This window comes from Natator depressus, chromosome 10 (assembly GCF_965152275.1).
Source record: "Natator depressus isolate rNatDep1 chromosome 10, rNatDep2.hap1, whole genome shotgun sequence".
NCBI classification, from domain to species: domain Eukaryota; kingdom Metazoa; phylum Chordata; order Testudines; family Cheloniidae; genus Natator; species Natator depressus.
This window is the reverse complement of record NC_134243.1, coordinates 18,124,813-18,144,120: the sequence shown is the minus strand read 5'-3', so window position 1 is coordinate 18,144,120 and position 19,308 is coordinate 18,124,813. Positions and strand designations below refer to the sequence as shown.

At 43.4% G+C, this 19,308-nt stretch overlaps 1 protein-coding gene across 2 annotated transcripts in view; it reads right to left on the bottom strand.

Moving 5' to 3' along the window:
* Positions 1 to 13,206: 13,206 nt before the first annotated feature.
* SMG1 (SMG1 nonsense mediated mRNA decay associated PI3K related kinase) overlaps positions 13,207 to 19,308 on the bottom strand; it is a 116,152-nt gene continuing 110,050 nt past the window's right edge. Inside the window, exons 57-63 of one of the 2 annotated variants that reach the window (XM_074965387.1) lie at positions 19,080 to 19,259; positions 18,635 to 18,862; positions 17,897 to 18,108; positions 17,581 to 17,687; positions 16,291 to 16,470; positions 16,091 to 16,197; positions 13,207 to 14,735 (exon numbers count right to left, since the gene is read on the bottom strand). In XM_074965387.1, the coding sequence (XP_074821488.1) occupies positions 14,658 to 14,735; positions 16,091 to 16,197; positions 16,291 to 16,470; positions 17,581 to 17,687; positions 17,897 to 18,108; positions 18,635 to 18,862; positions 19,080 to 19,259 (1,092 nt within the window). In that variant the 3' untranslated portion in view covers positions 13,207 to 14,657. The remainder of the gene's footprint in view (positions 14,736 to 16,090; positions 16,198 to 16,290; positions 16,471 to 17,580; positions 17,688 to 17,896; positions 18,109 to 18,634; positions 18,863 to 19,079; positions 19,260 to 19,308) is intronic. The other variant, XM_074965388.1, reaches the window with a different exon arrangement.

Below are 19,308 nucleotides of genomic sequence, written 5' to 3'. Positions count from 1 at the left end.
AATGGATACACAACCACAGAGCGGTCTGAACTTCAGCTAAACCACTTCAAGCTTTCAAAAACCATGAGTCACGCCTCCACCAATCATCAGCTTGGTAGAGTGGTCCCATCTTGTGTAATTTTACAATGAGATTTGATGTTTGATTTAATCAGTTGTGTCCAAGGAGCTGAATCTTTATGCAAGAATTTCAGCTTTAGTTTAAAAAGCAAGTTTTAAGCCCTCCTGATTTTGGAGAGGAGCTTGAAAACATGATTTGAGTGTACCTAAAGACTCAGACACCTGAAGGTAAATAAAAAGAAAGAATGGTTACTTATTTTATAGTGACTGTGGTTCTCCAAGATGTGTTGTCTATAGGAATTTTACTTTTAATGCACACATGTCTAAGATCAGATTATTTTGGTATGGGGCAGGAGTAGTCAATTTTTTGTCAAGGTCCAAATGTCATGGTCAAGGTATAGTCAAGGTCCAGACTGCAGAGAAAATAATTTTAAAAAAATAACAAGTAAATAAAAAGGTATTGGGTGTCCATTCAAAAGTGCCTGGCAGTCTAGATTTGGCCTGCAGTCTGCCTAGGGACTAGTGCTGGTAGGGGGACAAGTACCAATGCCCTAGACATCGTCACACACGCACACCCCCTCTCTGCTCCCTCCCCACACAAAGGGCAGAACAGGTCCAACCATCCCTCAATTCCTTTGTCAATAAAGATTTCCAGGGGAGGGGGCTGTGTAGTAGTGTGAATGGAAGACAGGTCATGGAATTTGTGTGACCAACACACCTTGAAGAACCAGCTTTACTCTAAAGTAAGTAACCATTCTTTATTCTTTGAGTGATTGTCCACATGGATTCCACTATTGGTGATTAACAAGCAGTTGTCTGTTTGCTTGGAGGTGGCAGGAGTGCCAGTTAAATAATGACTGCAGGACAGCCCTACCAAAATGGATACCAATTTGGAAGCCTCTGCCTAGAGTGTCTTGTGAAAGGGTGGAGTGAACTCCACAGCTAGCTGCCCTTCAAATTTCAGAAATAGGGACATTCTTCGAACAGGCAGCAGAGGCAGCGTGAGCACTAGAGGAATAAACTCTAATGGGTGCATGTGGGTGGAAGTTTGCTAGCTCATGATGTGTTTTTATTGAGTCAGAGACCTATTTCAATAACCTTTGTGAGAATATTGCCTGACCTTTAATCCTCTCAGAAACGGCCATGAATTGTCTAGGTGTGTTTCTGAATGATTATCCTGTTAACTGTAATACAACAGGGCCCTTACATCATCAATTCTATGAAGTTTAGCTTCCCCTGGCATGGAGAGGCTTGGGGAAGAAAACTAGGAGATGAATAAATCGATCCATACGGAACTCAAACAACTTTAGCCAGTAATTTGAGATGAGGCCTGACAGTGACCCCATCTTTATTAAACAATGTATAAGGGGAGTTACCCCTGACGGCCTGAGTCTCTCATACTCTTCAAACTGACGTAATGGCTACTAAAAAGGCAGTCTTCATTGGAAGTGGTAGAGGGAATAAGTTACCAAGAGCTCAAAGGTTGGGAAGGGCCCATTAACCCTATTAATACTATATTGCGGTCCCAAGAGGACCACTCCTAAACTGGGGGAAAAAAAAGAACACAAATAAGGCAACTAAGGAATCTAGACACTGTAGAGCAGTGGTCACTAACCCATATATTGCGATTGACTGGTCGATCCTGGAGCCTCTGCCAGTCAATCGTGATCTCGGGCTGCTAAAAATCCAGCGGCACAGCGGAGTTAAGGCAGGCTCCATGCCTGCCCGATGCCACTCCCAGAAGCGGCCGGCATGTCCCCGCAGTTCCTGGGGGGTGGGGTGGGCGGGGGCAGAGATCTCCGTGCTCTACCTGGAACTACCACCCCAGCAGCTCCCATTGGCCAAGAACAGGGAACTGCGGCCAATGGGAGCTGCAGGGGCAGTGCTTCCAGGCAGGAGCAGTGGACGGAGACTCTTGCCCCGCCACCCCCTCAGGGGCCATGGGGGCATGCTGGTCGCTTCTGGGAGCAGCGTGGGGCAGGCAGGGAGCCTGCCTTAACTCCACTATGCTGCTGACTGGGAGCCGCCCAAGGTAAGTGCCGCCCAGCGGGAGCTCACGCCCCAGCCCTGAGCCCCCTCCTACACCCCAAGCCCCTGACCCAGTCCTGACTCCCTTCCCAGAGCCAGCACTTCAAACCCCCTCATGTGCCCCAACACTCTGCCCCAGCCGGGAGCCCCCTCCTGCACCCAAACTCCCTCCCAGATCTTGTACCTCTTACCACCTGGTGCACCCCAGACTCAGTCTGCCCCAGACTCAGCCCAGAGCCCCCTCCCACATTCTGAACCTCTGGGCCCCAGCCCAGAGTCCACACCCCCTCCCAATCCCCAACCCCTGCCTCAGCACAGTGACAGTGAGTGAGGGTGGGGGAGAGGGAGTGACGGAGGGAGGGGGGATGGAGTGAGCGGGCCGGGGCAGATCCTGGGTTGCACTTAAATTCAAAAAGTGATCTTGTGCATAAAAAAGTTGGAGACCACCCCTGTAGAGTAAAATACAAACAAACCCACACTGTGGCCCTAGATAGAGTGATGTGAAGATATAGCTGCTAAATAGACTCCCATGCAACTAATAGAAAGTCCAGATTTTTTCTGAACTATTTACTAGCCCTATATGGCTGAAAAGGGTGTTTTTGAGACAGCTAGTGATGAGATGCCGAAATAAAATTCTTCCACTTAGGTTTATAAGTCAGTCTAGTTGAGACTTTTGTGCTTTAGGGTAGAATGTGAACTTTAGGTTCTTTTGGTGGATGTTAGCCAGCCAGTATCCAGGCGTCAGTTGTAACAATGCAGTGTCCGGTTGCAGTTTCATAGAACAACGGTCAGATCCTATGCTAGGCAAAGTGATCAGGGGACTGCGGTGAGAGGTTCATCAGATCTGAATAGCAGAACTGCCTGACCCAGGCCAGGGTTATCATAATCATGTATCCAGCATCTTGCCTTGGTTTCCTCAGATTGTCAGTGTCATGAGGACTAGGTGGAAGACATAGATAAGTCCTGATATCCAGGGGATAAGAAAGGCATTTAACAGGGAGCCTAGACTGGAGCCTCCTTTGGACACTTGGACACTCTCAGACACTTGGCATTTTTTGTTCTGGTTCCTGGTAAATAGATCTAGTGATAGGTATCCCCACTTGCAAAGTTTCTCATCAACACTGGGTCCTTTATCAGCCACTCATGGTTGTCTGAGAATTGGCTACTATTGTGATTTGCCATCAAGTTCTGGGTGCCTGGAAAATGTAGGGCCTTGATGAACACAAGTAGTCCAGAACTGAATGGCCTCCTGACCAAGCAAAGATGACTTAGCTCCTTCTTATGTGTTCTATCACCACTTGGATTTTGGATCCATGGAGTAGAGGTATCTCCATCCTGTACTCTGCCCCTCTCCTGCCAGCATAAATCCAGAACCCACATTCACATCCTCTGCAGCCACCACCTCCTCAGCACAGGTGACATTTGCCTCAACACTGACCTTCCTTCCATCCCCACCTTCTCCATGTCCCACACCTGTCTCCACCCTTCTCATGCCACCATTCCTAACCTTATGCCCATCCTTCTTTCTCTCTCCCTCCTTCTCTTCGCTTTCCATTTCTGGAACATCCACTTCATCTTGAAAAAGATCTGTCATCCATGACCTCTTAATATATCTCTCCCTCCAGCTCCTGGGTCTCACAGTGATCCTTTTGTCTGACACTGCCTCTGCAGCCACACTCCCCAACTTGGAGCAGACCAAGTGAGAGTGTTGGGCTTCTCCGGTCCTCTTCCTGCCACTTCCAACACCTTCCCTCTTCCCTATCTTTCTCCTCTTTTGAATAGCACTGCATCTAATTCTCCACCCCTTTTCGCTATCCTCTACAGTTCTTCCCATCAGCCTTCCTCTCTGATTTAGATTCCTGGCTTGCTCTCTTCCTCTGTGCCTCACAATCTTCAAGTCTTTCATGTTGACAACTTACTGGACCCCTTAGCTACACATTTCCTCACCAGCACCTCTTCATTCAACCTGCAGCCATGGTTCAACTCTCCTGCTCACCGAATGGGCTTGGACTTGGTTTTGACCAAGCTCTGCTGTCTCTCTGACCTCTCTGGTGCCCTCAGCTGGTCTCCCTCAACATCGTCTATCAGCCCCCTGCCCCCACCTCATGCCCTATTTCTTGGCCTTTCTGTGACTTGCTGTCCATCAGCGTTGAATTGTTTGCTCTCAGCGCTCTCCTCCCTGCCTCTTTTTCCTTTCTTCCATTGATACAGCTGTTGATTCTCTCCATGCTTCACTCTCCTCCACAACTTGACTCTTTTGCCACTTTCTCCTATCACAAGGTCTGCCCTCCAAACCCCCAGCCTTGGCTCATCCCCAACATCCACTTCCTCTGTTCTTGATCTCGTGCTGCAGTCTCTCTGGTGGAAATCCCGTGATCAGGCGGTCTTGCTCCATAACAAAGTAATTCTCTCCTCTTTCAGTTCTCCCATTTTCCTAGCTAAACAGTTCTACTTCAACTTCTCTGCCTTTTTGCCACATTTGACTCATTCCTCAAACCTTCCTTCCTACTTCCATTTTTCTTTGCACAGGATCTTGCTGATTTGTTTCAAGTGGAAACTGAGAAAAGACAATGCGACTTTTCTCCTCCCCTCAAATTGCCTTGAATTCCCCCTTACAACTCTCTCCTCTTCCTCCTCAGTCACGGACACGCAATTTCTTCTTCGAGTGATTACTCATACCGCTTCCAATTAGGTGTGTTCACGCTGCGTGCACAGTTGTTGGAAAGTTTTTCCCCTAGCAGCACCCATCGAGTTGGCTGTGGAGCCCCCTGGAGTGGCACCTTCATGGTGCTCAATATATGATCCTGCTGACCCGGCGCCGCCTCAGTTCCTTCTTACCGCCAGTGACGGTCGTTGGAACTGTGGCATCTTGCTCAGCAAGTTCTACCATGTTTCCCTAGCTTTGTTTGTTTCTTGTTCTCTGTACTTATTAGTTAGTTCTTAGTCATTAGTTAGTAGTTAGCAGTTGGGCTGCGGAGTTTACCCTCTATCCTGACCGCTTTTCCTTGGGAGGGCTTACATGCCCAAATCCCAGGGTTTCAAGCCCTGCAAGTCCTGCAGCAAGCCCATGCCAACAGGCGACCCCGATGACACTTGTCTGGGGGAGGCTCACCAAGCCAACAAGTGCAGGATTTGTGAGGGGTTTTGCCCCAGAATGAAGGAGCGAGACTTTCGCCTCAAGCAGTTCCTTATGGAGGCAGCATTTAGACCACAGCCTCCAGTGGTGTGGCAGGACCCGGTGCCAAGTTCATCCGTGCGTAGCACCCCAGCAAATGTAGTGGAAGCAACACCACAGAAGGACTCAGGCAGAGACTCACGGCACCACTGCTCCCCGGTGCCAAAGCGGCACCAGAAGCAAGCGAGGAGCAGCTCTCTGTCCCAGAGGTCCTCTGGAGCTAGCCAATGGGGTGTGTCCTCGAGAGGAGCATCCAGCGCCAAAGTCTGCGGAGATGGCACCATCGACTTCGGCCTTGCAAGGGGGACTGTCGAGTCCGGTCCCGTTTGACTCCCCGGCCCAGGTCATCAAGGAGGTGGAACTGCCATCCACCCTGGCCACTTTTGAGGCTGTGAGGGACCTCATCGCCATGACAGCGCTCAGGTCACCCACCCTTTACGCCAAGCCTTTGGTACTGCATCAAGTGGCACTGTCCCAAGGCAAACCGGTGATGCTCCAACCCTCAGCACCACTGATAAAATCACGCTGCCGCTCGCACACGCAGCACCGGTCACACTCGCGGCACCAATCCAGGTGGTGCCAGCACTTCTGCTCGTGATGCCAATCCGTGTGTCGATCCCTGTCGCGCAGCAGATCTCGCTCCTGGTGCCACTCAGGGACCCCATGAAGCTCCAGATCACAGCATCAATCCAGGTCGTGGCACTGTTCATCAGATCAGCTCCGCTCAGAATCACCCTGGCCATCGCGGTCCAGATCCCAATCTTCAGACGCGAAGACGGGATCTAGATACTCCGAGCGGGGTTGGCACTGGTTAGGCCATGAATGCTGTGAGGTGGAGGCAGGACCGTGGCCTGCACAGTGGCAGGGACCAGCGCAGCGGCCATTTTGAACCCCCTGGGCGTACCACCAAGCCCAGGGCACCCAGTCTGAAGGCTCCCAATCGTCCACCTTTGAACTGCAGGTGCTGGAGGCTTCCGCCAGTCGCCCCACCCCTAGGGGTGCCGAGGAGGTGCCATGCCCACACCCCACCCCCCATGGAACCAACTCCAACTCCAGTTCCTGAGCAGGACCCTGGTCTTCCTGGTTCAGCCAGCAAGACAGGACGGGAGGTCCCTGAAGAGCAGGAGGACCCTGTTCCCCCATTAGCCTCCTTGTCGTCCTCCCCAGACGAGGCTGTTGCAGGCACTTCTGTCTCCGGACCGCCCTCCATAGACAGCCGTGCCCACCAGGACCTCCTTCGCAGGGTGGCACGCAACATGGGTCTGCAGGCCCAGGAGGTGGTGGAGTTGGAGGATCCGATGGTTAACATCTTGGCCCTGGAAGATCCTTCAAGGGTGGCTCTGCCCATCATTAAGTCCATACAGGCCAATGCCAAGACTGTCTGGCAGACCCCGGCCTCCATCCCTCCCACCGCCAAGTACGTTGAGAGGAAATACTTCATTCCATCGAAGGGGTACAAATACCTCTTCACACACCTGCAGCCTTGTTCATTGGTGGTTGCAGCAGTGAACGAGAAGGAGAGGCACGGGCAACAAGCCCCAGCGCCTGATGCCAAGTGCCTGGACTTCTTTGAGCATAAGGTGTACTCGACAGCGGGGGGGGGGGGGGGGGGCAGTTTCCAACTCAGGATTGCCAATCAGCAGGCAATTCTGAGCTGGTATAGCTTCAGCTCCCGGAACTCGTTGCTCAGGTTCAAGGAGTTCGTGCCAACAGTGTCCAGGGAGGAGTTTGGAGTGATAGTGGAGGAGGGCAAGGCAGTGGCACGGACCTCTTTACAAGCCCCACCGGACGCTGCGTACTTGGCGGCGAGCACCTTGTCCTCCGGTATCGCCATGGGGCGTAGCTCATGGTTGCAGGCCTCACAGCCAATTGTCGAAGTAAGGGTAAATCTGGATATCCCGATGCCTGAGGTAAGACACCATCCCCGACATGCACTTTGTAAACACACTTGGGGTTGTCGCCAGGCCGAACAGGAGCACCGCAAATTGGTAGTGAGCAGACCCCACCATGAAATGTGGGAAACGTCTGTGCCTGTGGAATGTCGATACATGAAAGTAAGCGTCCTTCAAATAGAGGGCAGCATACCAGACTCCTGGATTTAGGGAAGGAATAATGGAGACCAGGGAGACCATGCAAAACTTCACATTTGTTGAGGTCTTGCAGGTCCAGGATGGGCCTTAGGCCCCCTTTGGGATTAGAAAGTAACAGAAGTAAAAACCCCTGCCCCTGTAATTTAGAGGGACCTCCTGCATAAGCAGACTATCATGAAACGGGTCCCTGAAGAGGGACAGGGAAGGGGGGTGTAAGGGGGGGGACAGAAAAACTGGAGGGTATAACCCTGAGCCACAGTGCTGAGGACCCAACGGTCCAAAGTTATAGAGGCCCACGCAGGGAGGAAAGGGGACAGGTGGTTGGAGAAATGCCGGGAAGCAGGATCCAGGACACAGGCTGGCAGGTTGCTCTTGAGTGCACCCTCAAAATGCCCGCTTACCACGCTGTTGACTGCAAAGAGTTTTTTAAAAGTAATACTTAGCACTTTTATAGTGCTTTTCATCTATAGATTTCAGAGCATTTCACATAAAAAGAGTAAATATTATATCCATTTTATAGATAAGGAAATGGAAGTCAGAGAGAATTTAAGTGACTTGCCAGGAAGGCACTATGGTAAGTTAATGGCAAGGTTGAGCATAGAACCAAGGTTTCCTGACTCCCAGCGTGGTGCCTCTCCAGCAGACCATGCTACCTTTTCTTAGTTTCCTACAAGACTAGTATAAAACCCCATTGATTACAAAAACCTAATTTTGACTAGATTTCAAAGGAAGTTGAGAAATTACTGTATAACCGTGGGGACAAGTAATAGGGCATGTTAGCCCCAAACTGATAATCTTCACTTATGGGGTTAAAAGTATGTCACAGCTGTTAATCATAGATTGAATGGTTTTTTTCCTTTTAAAAAATGTTTTAGGATATTTACATGTTAAGACTGAAGACTAGACTAGTGAAAATGTAATGGCTTTTCAAGCTATTAGTCCCTCAGGGCAGTACAGTACAACCATGCAATGGGAAACAGCACCAACAAGGCACTCCAGACAACTTAACTACCAGGGATCAACAAAAATGATTTTTATTAAAAATGTATGTAAAGTTGCTAATACAGCTGCATTAAAGGGTCTTTCCTATTGATAGTCAAGAAGGAAAGCTAAAACAGGCAAAAGATCATGAAGCACCTACAAAGCATTAAAGGAAAAGGAAAAAAGTAGATAATGGCTTAGCAAAGGCAAGTTTGATTACTGGAAAACGTGTTCACAACTTCATAATTTTACCTTGAGTTTTATGACTTGATATTTTTATCATAGTTTCATCAAAGTATATTTAAGGTTATATATTATGGGCCCCATTACCACAGTAGCTGAGCACCTCACAATCTTGTAGCATATTTATCTTAACAACACCCCTGTGAGGTAGGGAAGTATTATCCCCATTTTACAGATGGGGAACCAAGAGACTAAGAGACTTATTCAAGATCACACAGGCAGAGTAAGGAATTGAATCAGGGTCTCCCAAATCCAAGGTTAGCACCCTAACCACTGGACTAATACTTCCTCCATCTATGTGAACTTACAGCGCTAATTCACATTAGACTTGGAACTGGTACTGTAACTTTTTCCTGTACCAAAGTTCCACTATCAATATTTGTTTTACAACTGAAAACTACAAAGCCACTTGGAATTTAACTTTTATGAGAAATTAATTCACGAGGACCTGAAAATGGTGGCTTAATGGCCAGTTTACTGAAGGTAAAACCTATGGGTAAAATTCTCACGAGTTACAAAGTACGGCTCCAATTATCTTAGCTGAGGAAAGTGCACGTGATGGAGTGTATTTTCTAAATAGACAAGCTACCCTAAATTCTATTACTGAGGGACAATCTTCACTCATTGATATATTTGGCTTTCCACAACGAACTCTGTACAACTTTTCATGAGTGAGGTACCCGAGTATTCGGATTCTAATATTTTAACTGTATTGTTAAAATTATATTCACCTCAATTTGGGTTATTGGTGATCATGTACTATATGTATCTTATGACTTTTAAAACAAACTTTGTATTTGTGGATAATCTAAGCACTATGCCCAGGTGTACAGACACTATTTTCTTAACCTGTGTATTATATAAATTTAACATTAGCTTTAACAACATTTTTAATTCTGGTTTTTGCATAGCAAAGCTAAACAGCTTTTCCAACCTGCAGAAAATAATTCTGTTCTTTTAGTATGCCCTGAGGAAAAATTAGGTATTAATGTCAGTTATGTTAAAGGATTATTCCATAGTTTACTTATGTATATAGCTTTGTATCAAAAGATATGCTATTGTTGGCCCTTTTTGATCCAAGTGGGTAATCAAAGTTCACAGCTTTGTGGGTTTTCAGTTGGAAACAGAAATTGGTGGTAGCTCGGTATTTATTTAATGCAATCTTGTTTATTTACAAGGAATGTACAAAGTCCTGTATCTCTGTATGCAGAGGGAACCAATAAAAAAAAAGGATAAGTTTTTTAGCTTACCAGCTCCCCAAACCACATTAGCCAACACCAGACCCAAAAAACTTTCTCTGGGGGTCATTGTGCTCACAGGCTACTGGTTAGCTTTCTTTGCTTTTTTTCCCCCTGTTGCAACGTTGGATGGCATTATGGGATAGAGAAAGTTATAAGATGGGAACTTGATCTCTTGCTCCTAGTCAGTGCTGTGCTACTTGTTTCTGCCCCAAAATGCATTGTGAAAATTTCCCAAGAATGTGCCAGGTAGTGGTGAGTGGCACTGGGATACCTACCTGTGCATTGACACAAGCACTCATGGTGCGCACACACAGTGCCAATAAAGTAGTCATGTGTGCTCATGCACAGGTGATATACTAACTCTGGCAGCTTTATGTCAATGTAAATGTCAATGTCTCTTTTCTGGGCGTAGGTTCTGCAACACAATCAGAGCTGGGCCACCTAAATTGGTGGCTAATAATACCCCTTTATGTCCCTCTTCCCAGTCATTCATTTGAGTTATGTTGAACTGAGCCAAATAAGCCTCCAGGAGAGTTTTCCCCTCAAAGATAGTGGGGCTTTTGCATCATTTGAGCTGAGACAACCTGATCTCTCCCCTCAGGGCATATGTGGCTTACAAATGGGGTAGAAAACCATTGTAAATGTCTGGTCTTATCCAAGTCTTCTGGTTGGCTCAATTCCTCATTCAGGTAGTTATCTTCCACTATGGTCAGTGAGTGACTCTGATTTCCTTCTGTAGCTGAATTTTCAGCTCAAGTTCTTACTGCAGTTCATCTCAGTTAGCAAGTTCCAAACTGGACAAAGCCTTTTTGATCTGCATTATTTTGTGGAAAAACTTCTAGTCTAGGGCAGTCAGATTATTGATCACCTCATCAATCTGTTTCACCATTCCATCCTGGGTGTGTTGCAGCTGGGTTTCCTCAATCTGTCCAGGCACTTTGTAGCTGCTGCTCCAACAGGGATCTAATCTCAGCCTGCAAGCCATCTCTGAGCCCTTTCTGGGAAACCTCCAGATCTTGTTTTAATTCCATTGGCAAAGTCTCCAGTTCCTGTTTTAGGTCTTAGAGTAGCAGCCGTGTTAGTCTGTATTCGCAAAAAGGAGTACTTGTGGCACCTTAGAGACTAACCAATTTATTTGAGCACTTATGCTCAAATAAATTGGTTAGTCTCTAAGGTGCCACAAGTACTCCTTTTCTGTTTTAGGTCTTGTTTTCAATCCTGCTGGCCGTTTCTGATTTCCACAAGCAACTCAATTTATTTGGTCCATCTTGGTTCAACAGGATACCAGCTCACAATCTCTCTCCTTGAAAAAATGAATCCCACTCCTGACAACAGTGAAGCCCCTTTTGAACTGAGCAACTAGTCAAAGTTCAGGACCCTGGGGATATAGAAATTGGGGGTAGTCACATTTCTTTGATGCATTCTTGTTTATTTATAAGGTCCCACGTCTCTGAATGCAGAAGGAACCAAGAACAAAAAGGAGCAGTTTCATAGTTTACCCATAGTTTACCCATAGTTTACCCAGTTTCATAGCCCCAACCCCCAAACCTCTACAAACAAACCCAGACCCAAAAGCTCTCTAGCTTTTTCCAGAGTCACATGGTGCTCACAGACTATTGCTCGTCTCTTGCTTTTTTTCCTCTTGCAGTCTTGTCTGTTCCTAGTTTCTTTCTGTGTTCTCTTACACCCACACCCACTTGGTCATAATACCCAGTCAATCCCTCTACCCCCTTGGTGCTAGTTTCTGGGCAGACTCTTTTAGGCTTTGTTTTAGGTCTGACCCCTTAACTGTCTCTTACAACTATCTTAAATGGAGGACTGGTTTATGCATCAGCTTAGAGGTTTAAACTCAGCCCATAACAGAGGTTTAAACTCAGCCTATAACATGGTTTCATCCAGCTCATAAAACTGTCTCATCTTTTAAAAAATGTAATTAGATTAAGCTCTCTATTAAGATCTAATTTATAAGCAGATTCTACTGTACACAGATTGCCCTTTAGGTTTTCCTAACTTTATACTGAATCTGCATATTTACCAAGAAAAATGTTTACAACCCTAGTTCGTTGAGGCTCCAATACTACAAAAAACTTAGCATGTGAGAAGTCCTACTGAAGCCAAAGTTACACATATGCTTAATTCTAAAGGCCTACATTTGGCACTTGCTTGCTATTTAAGATGATTTAATTTTGTTCCTCTCCCTACAACTTACAAAAACAGAAGTAATTTAGAATACCATAGAAGGAAACCAAGAATACAAGCTGATTTTCTTTTTAAACTTTATTCAGTTAGGCAGTAAAGAACCCATCTCCACACAAGCGTTTCATTTCTGGATGGCAGAGGTATAATACATGAGCCACAGGCGAGTGCATTAACCCTCCCCTCCCCCAGCTTCCAAGAAATAAAACAGCATGTATAATACAGTCTTATTACTATGGTGCTCCAATACAGATTGTAAGGTTATTTTAAAGTGGAGAAAAAGTAAAATGGACTAACAGTGTGAGTGTCTTGTTAGGCATACGAATTTTCTTTGCTTTAACATTCAAACACTGTATTTCTTGCAATACATGTCATGGCAGAGAGTTTCAAAAGCATTGATATTGGAATGCATTTGTCAATAAACATAGCCTGTGACTTCTCTACACCTAGTCAGGCAATCAGAATGCATAAAAGGCCATAGTTTTGTTGGAATATCTTACACTTCAAGCGTACGTCCATGAAAGATTGGCAAAAGGAGAGTGAACGCAGATCTGCCTAGGACCTACTGAGAAGGCAGAACAGGTAACACATGGTAAATATGTAAAATAATGTATGTTCTTCTGTTACTATGCCAGTTACTTTGTGTTATTTGATAATCACTACTCTAGCTAAAGGACTAAGCTCTCCACTCACAGAAGCAAGTGCAACTCTATTAACGTCAATGAAAATTGTGTCAGCTCATGCAAGTGGTGAACTTGGCTCAAGATATTTAATTATGATTAAATTTTGATTTAAAAAAGTCATTTTGGGTAGCTCAGTATTTAAAGTGTGTTTTTACTCTGAAAAGTGGCTAAAATGGCACAAGTTCTAAAGTTCTAAGTGGCTAAAATGGAATTCCAAGTTTATCATCTTTTAATGGCTTTTATACCAAATTTGCTAAGTTTACAAGTAGAGAATCTGGGTGGGATCAGAGAGTCAAGCAATGTGCTTTCAGTCTTGGACATCACCACTAGTAATAGATTCTGTAATTGGAACAGAATTGTGCTAAGTGCATGAGCCAGAAAAAGAACCAGCTCTTCTCTTCCATAGTATGGCATAGTCAATATAGTCTAAAGAATAAACCAGTGGAAAAAAATATTTTAGTCAATAGGCAGATATGACAGTACAAACTGGATGTAGATCTGTTAAGTAGATGCCATTTTTATAGAAACTTTTCCGACCATAACCACACTTTGAGTGCAAAGCTGAATTTAAGTAAATCTTGATGGTAAGAAATTAATCATCAATGCATTATTGAACCATCTACTGAAGTCCTATGGCAAAGCAAAAATTACTTTGCACAAATCTTTTCAAATGAGTTGAACAAAAATTGGATAGTCCTTCATTTTAATATTATATGTATAGGTCCTGAAAACCACAGTAAACTGAAGCACAATAATTTACAAGTGTAAATTAAAGTATTAAGAAAGTGAATTAAAAAGCATATCACTCTACCTCCACCAGAACAGCACTTTATTGTTTATCTGTCATCAACAATGTAAAACTCTACTAGATACTCTATCCTGGTTTTTAAAAAGGTAAAGATTACATTGGATTCGCTACATTTTACCAAAGAAACTACAGCAATCACAGTAGAATGAGATTTGAGGGACAATTCTGAATTACAAAAAAGTGTACACTGCAAGCAGAGGGAAGTGCACATTAAATCAAATGCCTGCTAGATTCATTACTTTTAAATGCACAGTGACAATCTTGAGAAACTGTACATGATAAAAATCACAGAAATGATTTTAAAGTAACCAAAATTACATTTTGCATTTGATCAGCCAACTCAGAAATAATCAATGAATGTTCAATATTTTCAGTGCTTTTGGAAAATTTCCTGTTTACCAAACAAAAATTATGTTGTTAATTTGACTAAACTGTGAAATACAAGGATTGAAATAAAAAGTATATTGGAAGTACACCTTAAACTACAAGAATAAGCCAAGGGGGCGGGACAAGAGGAGGAAAAAAAGGGGAAGACACAAAAGGCTTTTTCTTCTATCTCAGAAGTTCTTCCAATGTAGTGTGTATCTGATACAGCTCTTTGCTTTCAGTCCATTTCTGAAGTTCATATCTTGTAGCCTTTTTTATACTAACTGGTCAACTCAACCAGCACTGTTGCCAACCAACAAGAGTAACAAGAATCTAAATGCATCAAATCTCCCTTTGCTGTGATTTCTTCACGGCCCCATTTTTCTGTTTTTCTTTGAACAGGGTTTGATGTTTCCTGAATTGTTCACAGGGTCAGGTGGAATTGAGTTCCAGTCACTCCGCGGTTTGTAGCATTCCGATTTCTTTTCTGCAGCTAACCCCCTGACACGTTTGCAGTTCTTCTGTAGCAGAAAGACAACTGTGTTGTTCAGGCGGTGAGCTTTCACCCTTGACCCTGGGGGGGTTGCAGACCATTGTGTTTAGCATATCCCTGAGTGCAGCTATCCTGCAGGATTCACTTCCCAGTGCACCGAGATTTCCTAGGTTTCCTCAGATGAAGCCCCAGTATGCATCACCACCGGCTGTGGTGCAGCTATGGATGCCTGAGGCCGAGTTGATTCTGGTGGATGTCTGACGTTGCTGAACCAGACTGATCTGCTTTCTTCCTATTCATACCCAGGCTGTCCAACCTTCATACAGCTGAGCCAAGTTATCTAGATTAGTTGCTTCCTTAATCACAAAGTCAACCTATTAAAGAGACAAATAAATAAGTTATTAAAACTAGTGCAACTGAATGCATTTTCATATCATAGTTAACTGTTAAAAGTACTTCCTAACTAGGCCTTAACATTTAGAAACTTTTGTAGGGAATTTCTAAGTAAACTTTAAATATTCAATTAATTTATTCATACAAATTTACATAAGAACAGCTATACAGGATCAGACCAATGGACCATCTAGCCCAGTATCTTGTGTTCCGACAGTAGCCAATGCCAGGTGCTTCGGAAGGAATGAACAGAACAGGCAATCAATCCTCTGTCGTCTACTCCCAACTTCCGGCGGTCAGAGGCTAGGGACACCCAGAGCATGGTGTTGGCTAATAGTCATTGATGGACCTATCCTCCATGAACTTATCTAATTCTTTTTTGAACCCTGCTATAGTTTTGGTCTTCACAAGTTCCACAGATTGACTGTGTTGTGTGAAGTACTCTCTTTTGTTTGTTTTAAACCTGCTGCCTATTAAACAAAGTTTCAGGAAAGGAAAGACCAAGTATCCTCTTTAAAGCCCCAGTGCTGCAAACAGTTGAGAACATGCTCAGCTTTTTATATACATAAATTATATGGCCAGAAATGATCATTACAATCATCCAGCACCTCCTGCATAGCAGGACATAGGACTTCCTTGAATTCCTGTTTGAACTAGATTAGTGCCATTGAAGTCAATGGAACCTCTTACGTGTGTAAAATTAAGCATTTCTTTGTAATGCTGAAATTCACAAGGAAATTATGCCCTTTATGTTACTCATTAAAGACATGGAGTTGCAAAGCTATGCACAAAAGGCAACAATTCTGATGCATGAAAAAAGGAATACAATATAGTTCACACTTAGTTGTGTTGGCTCTGCAGAGCTAACAAGAATGAGAACTTTTGGGTCACTAAAGTAAATACATATGACATAGGCAGCACGATGTTCAGTAAAAACTAAATGGAATATTACTGATGCACTTTACACCAGAGCCTCCCTACTCTGCAGTGACTCTCTGCATATAAAACCTAAACTTGCCGTGGGTGCTTTTGCTCCCACATTGTATTGCAAAGGCACGTCTAATTTGTTGTTCACTATCACACGCCCCTCTCCCAAACGAGATCTAGTGTAGCAATACTGCTTCCCATTTTATCCCTCCCACTGACCCTCTTTTCCATTAAACAACCAGGACAGAGCACAATATTCCAATGTGGATTAACCAATCCTAAAACCACTCACTGTAGGTTTCAGTTTTGCAGTCAAGCTTTAATGAAAGATAAATAAGTAAATTGATACTTTATTGACAAGTATTGTTAACAAGGACTGTTACTTAAACTTTTACGAAATTCAACTCACCTGTTCAGCAACAGACATTCTCCTGTTGGGATCCACATCTCGACCCTCTAACTTGGCTTTGACTCGCTTCCACACACTAACTGCATATGAATTCCTTTCTTGCACTGCTAAAAATGCAAATTCAAACAATCAGCTACATTTAACAGTACATATAGAAGCACGTTAACACATTTTACAACAATTTTTACTCCACTATTTACCCTTTCCTGTTTTCGGGTCCCTGACGGCCTTTTTAGGACTACAGGCGACACTTTTGCCAGTTCCTGGAACTGTGCTTGGAGGCGTATCTGCTGACGTAGCAAGATTTTTCTGAACTGGCTTTCTTGCATTCTGCGACATGACCTCTGGCTGGGTCTTCTGTCCTGTATTGCTACGCACAGCTGTAAAGATCATGTTTAATCATTTGAGCAACAGAATGTAGAAAAGTATTACTAAAACTGATTTTACACTCAAATTTAAATGTAAAAATTAAAATTCTAAATAAGAGGAAATATATATAAACAGGTCAGTAACTTGCTAGTTCTCTAAAACAAGTTCCTGGGAGATGATTAGCAGGCAGGGTATTCCAATTAACAACTTGCATATGAATGAATAAGCAAATTCAACTCCATTGTCCTGGGATTTGGATTCCTGACACTAAATAGATTTTTTTTTTTTTAATTGTAAATTGGCCTTCTCATCCCATTCACAAATCCTGTCCAACTACTAAACAGCTGCATTAGCCTCGGCATACTGCTCTCTTCTGCCCCTTAAGTCTCTGATTTTGCCTTTTTCATCTCCTCTCTCCAGCTACTATGACCTTTCCCTCCTCCCCTTCTTTCTTCTGCACCCAGCCTGGAGCTACCTGTCTCTCAAGGCAGCTTCACCTTTACTAGCTAAGCAGATTACTGGCCTTTTGGTTTCCCATCCACCTTTTCTCCATATGCTCCTCTACCTCAGAGGCCTGAGGAGAACGTGGCACTCCAGAAACTTTTCTTAACTGGGCCATTTGTGTGACAGCCTGGTCTAAGTTGCTTGCAGTCACCTCCATATGCCTACAGCACACACACCTGCTGTGAATGTACATTACTATTGAACTGTGCGTGCAGAATGGACTGAAGGAAGCTGTAGAAATGGTTTACAAGGCAGATCAATGTTAATTTTCAAAAAAAATTATCCTTTAGTATAGAATTTGTCATGCTTATTTTGAACCCCGACAAAAATTTGGAAAGTCTGAATGAAAATTCGATCAGCTATTTAAGAACTGTCCTTTCAGACTAACAGTTCAAACTGAATTTGGATAAAACTAATATTTTTAATTAAAACTTGGTATACACACACGTAGTCTGTGAGAAATACCTGTTCCACCAAGTTTGATTTTTTTCTCTTTCAGAAATAGGTGTAGTAAGTGTGCCAAAACAGTATACCTGTAGAGATTTAGTTCTTTATTTTTCTATTTATTTTTGCTAAAAAATTCTCCATGTTTGATTTGATACTTTCCCAAATGTTACCTGCAGCAAAGGTTGGCTGATATGTAGTAGTTGATGTTGGGCTTGAACATTCATTTGATGTATCCGTGACTAAGGGTGATGCAAAACTCACTAGATTATTGTAGACACTAGGAAACATAATAAAGTCAATACAAATATTTATACATTCAGCTATAGTATGCTACTTGAAAATCCCAGATGAAAACCTGAGTAAAAATGAAGTGAAATTCTGCAAACAGACTGGAAAAGAACTAGAATGGTATGTGTGTCTGGATTTATTTACATATGTAAACAGAAAAGAAAATTCTCTACACCCATACAAAAGATATAGCTTTACCTTTGACTCTGTGTTTTGAGTTCTTTCAGGGTGGGAGTTATTTCCTGCAGCATTTCAACATGCTCCTGATTGCGGACCTGACCCATAGCTTGAACTAATGTAAACAAAACTGTCTGAATATTGTCTTGCCATGATTTATATTCACCCAAGAACTGCCTAACACTATTCTCATAGGGAACATCTTCACCATCTGCCAGAGCAGCTTCTTCATCCTATAAACAAAGAAACTAGGCGTTAAGATTCATGTTTGCTTTGTTCTGTATCTTAGAAAAGCTTAGCAGTTGCCCTGCCTCTACAGCCTTTGATGGGTTTTCCTATGAACACCATGTACATAAGTGACTGTAATTTCAATAAGAAAATTTTTCTTCAGATTTATCTAACCTGAAAAGGAAATGTTGGACATGTCCAGCATTTTAAAAAGGTTTGTGCGCGCGTGTGGATTAAAACAGAAACAGAGACATACGTACAAAAAAGGCAAGCTTTAGGTCTACCAATATCTGATCAACCTGTATCACTCCGACCTGAACCCCTTTACTCAATAGACCCTTGAGTAAAATTTCTTTGATCTCAAAGTGTTAATCGGTTCAACCCTATGTATGTGAGCAGGAATCACCATTATTAAATATTTAATTTTAGGGGATACCATGAGGTAGCCTAACATGAATACCCTGGTAATTTTTTTTTCTTGAACACTAGGTAGGTCTTCTGTAACAAAACAATGGAAATTTTGGGCATTACCTTTGCCATGGCTTTCAGCAGATGTTTGACATCTCCAAGTTGTCTGTTGTGACCAGTGAGCACAGTTTTAATACTATCAACCAGATTCTGAATTGTTTCACAAACTGTTTCTATCTGCTGTTCTTTCTCTGTTTGCACTGCCCTCTGCGTAGACATGTCCTGGGTTAGTTGTTTGTGAGCTGAGAGATGCCATTCAGAGCTACCAATAGGATGTTCAAGATTGGTGCCCTGAAAAAAGAAAATTTTAAGCTCCATCTAGATACAATAATTTACTATACAAGTACTTCCATTTTATGTTTACGACTAAATGGATTTAACCCAATACCCTTTACTTGCTAAAACAAGCACACAAAACTAGTAAGTGAAAATGAAGTGGAGAAGCCATTCATAAGTTTGGTAATTATGTTGTGTTTTACAATCCGTCTCCCCCATTAACTTCACTCACCACTCTCTGAAGTAAACGTAGCTCCAGGTCAGAGACTGAACTGTTAAACTGTGATGCAAATGAACACATTTGTTGACAACGTTTGATAAGTTCAAACAATGCAGTATCAAGACTCAAAGCTTCTGCTGTTCTAGTGCGTAAACTTTCAAAATGAATTATGTTACTGCAGAGGAAAGTAACCTACAAAGTAGAAAAAGTGAGAACCACCCCAATTAAATTGCATATTACA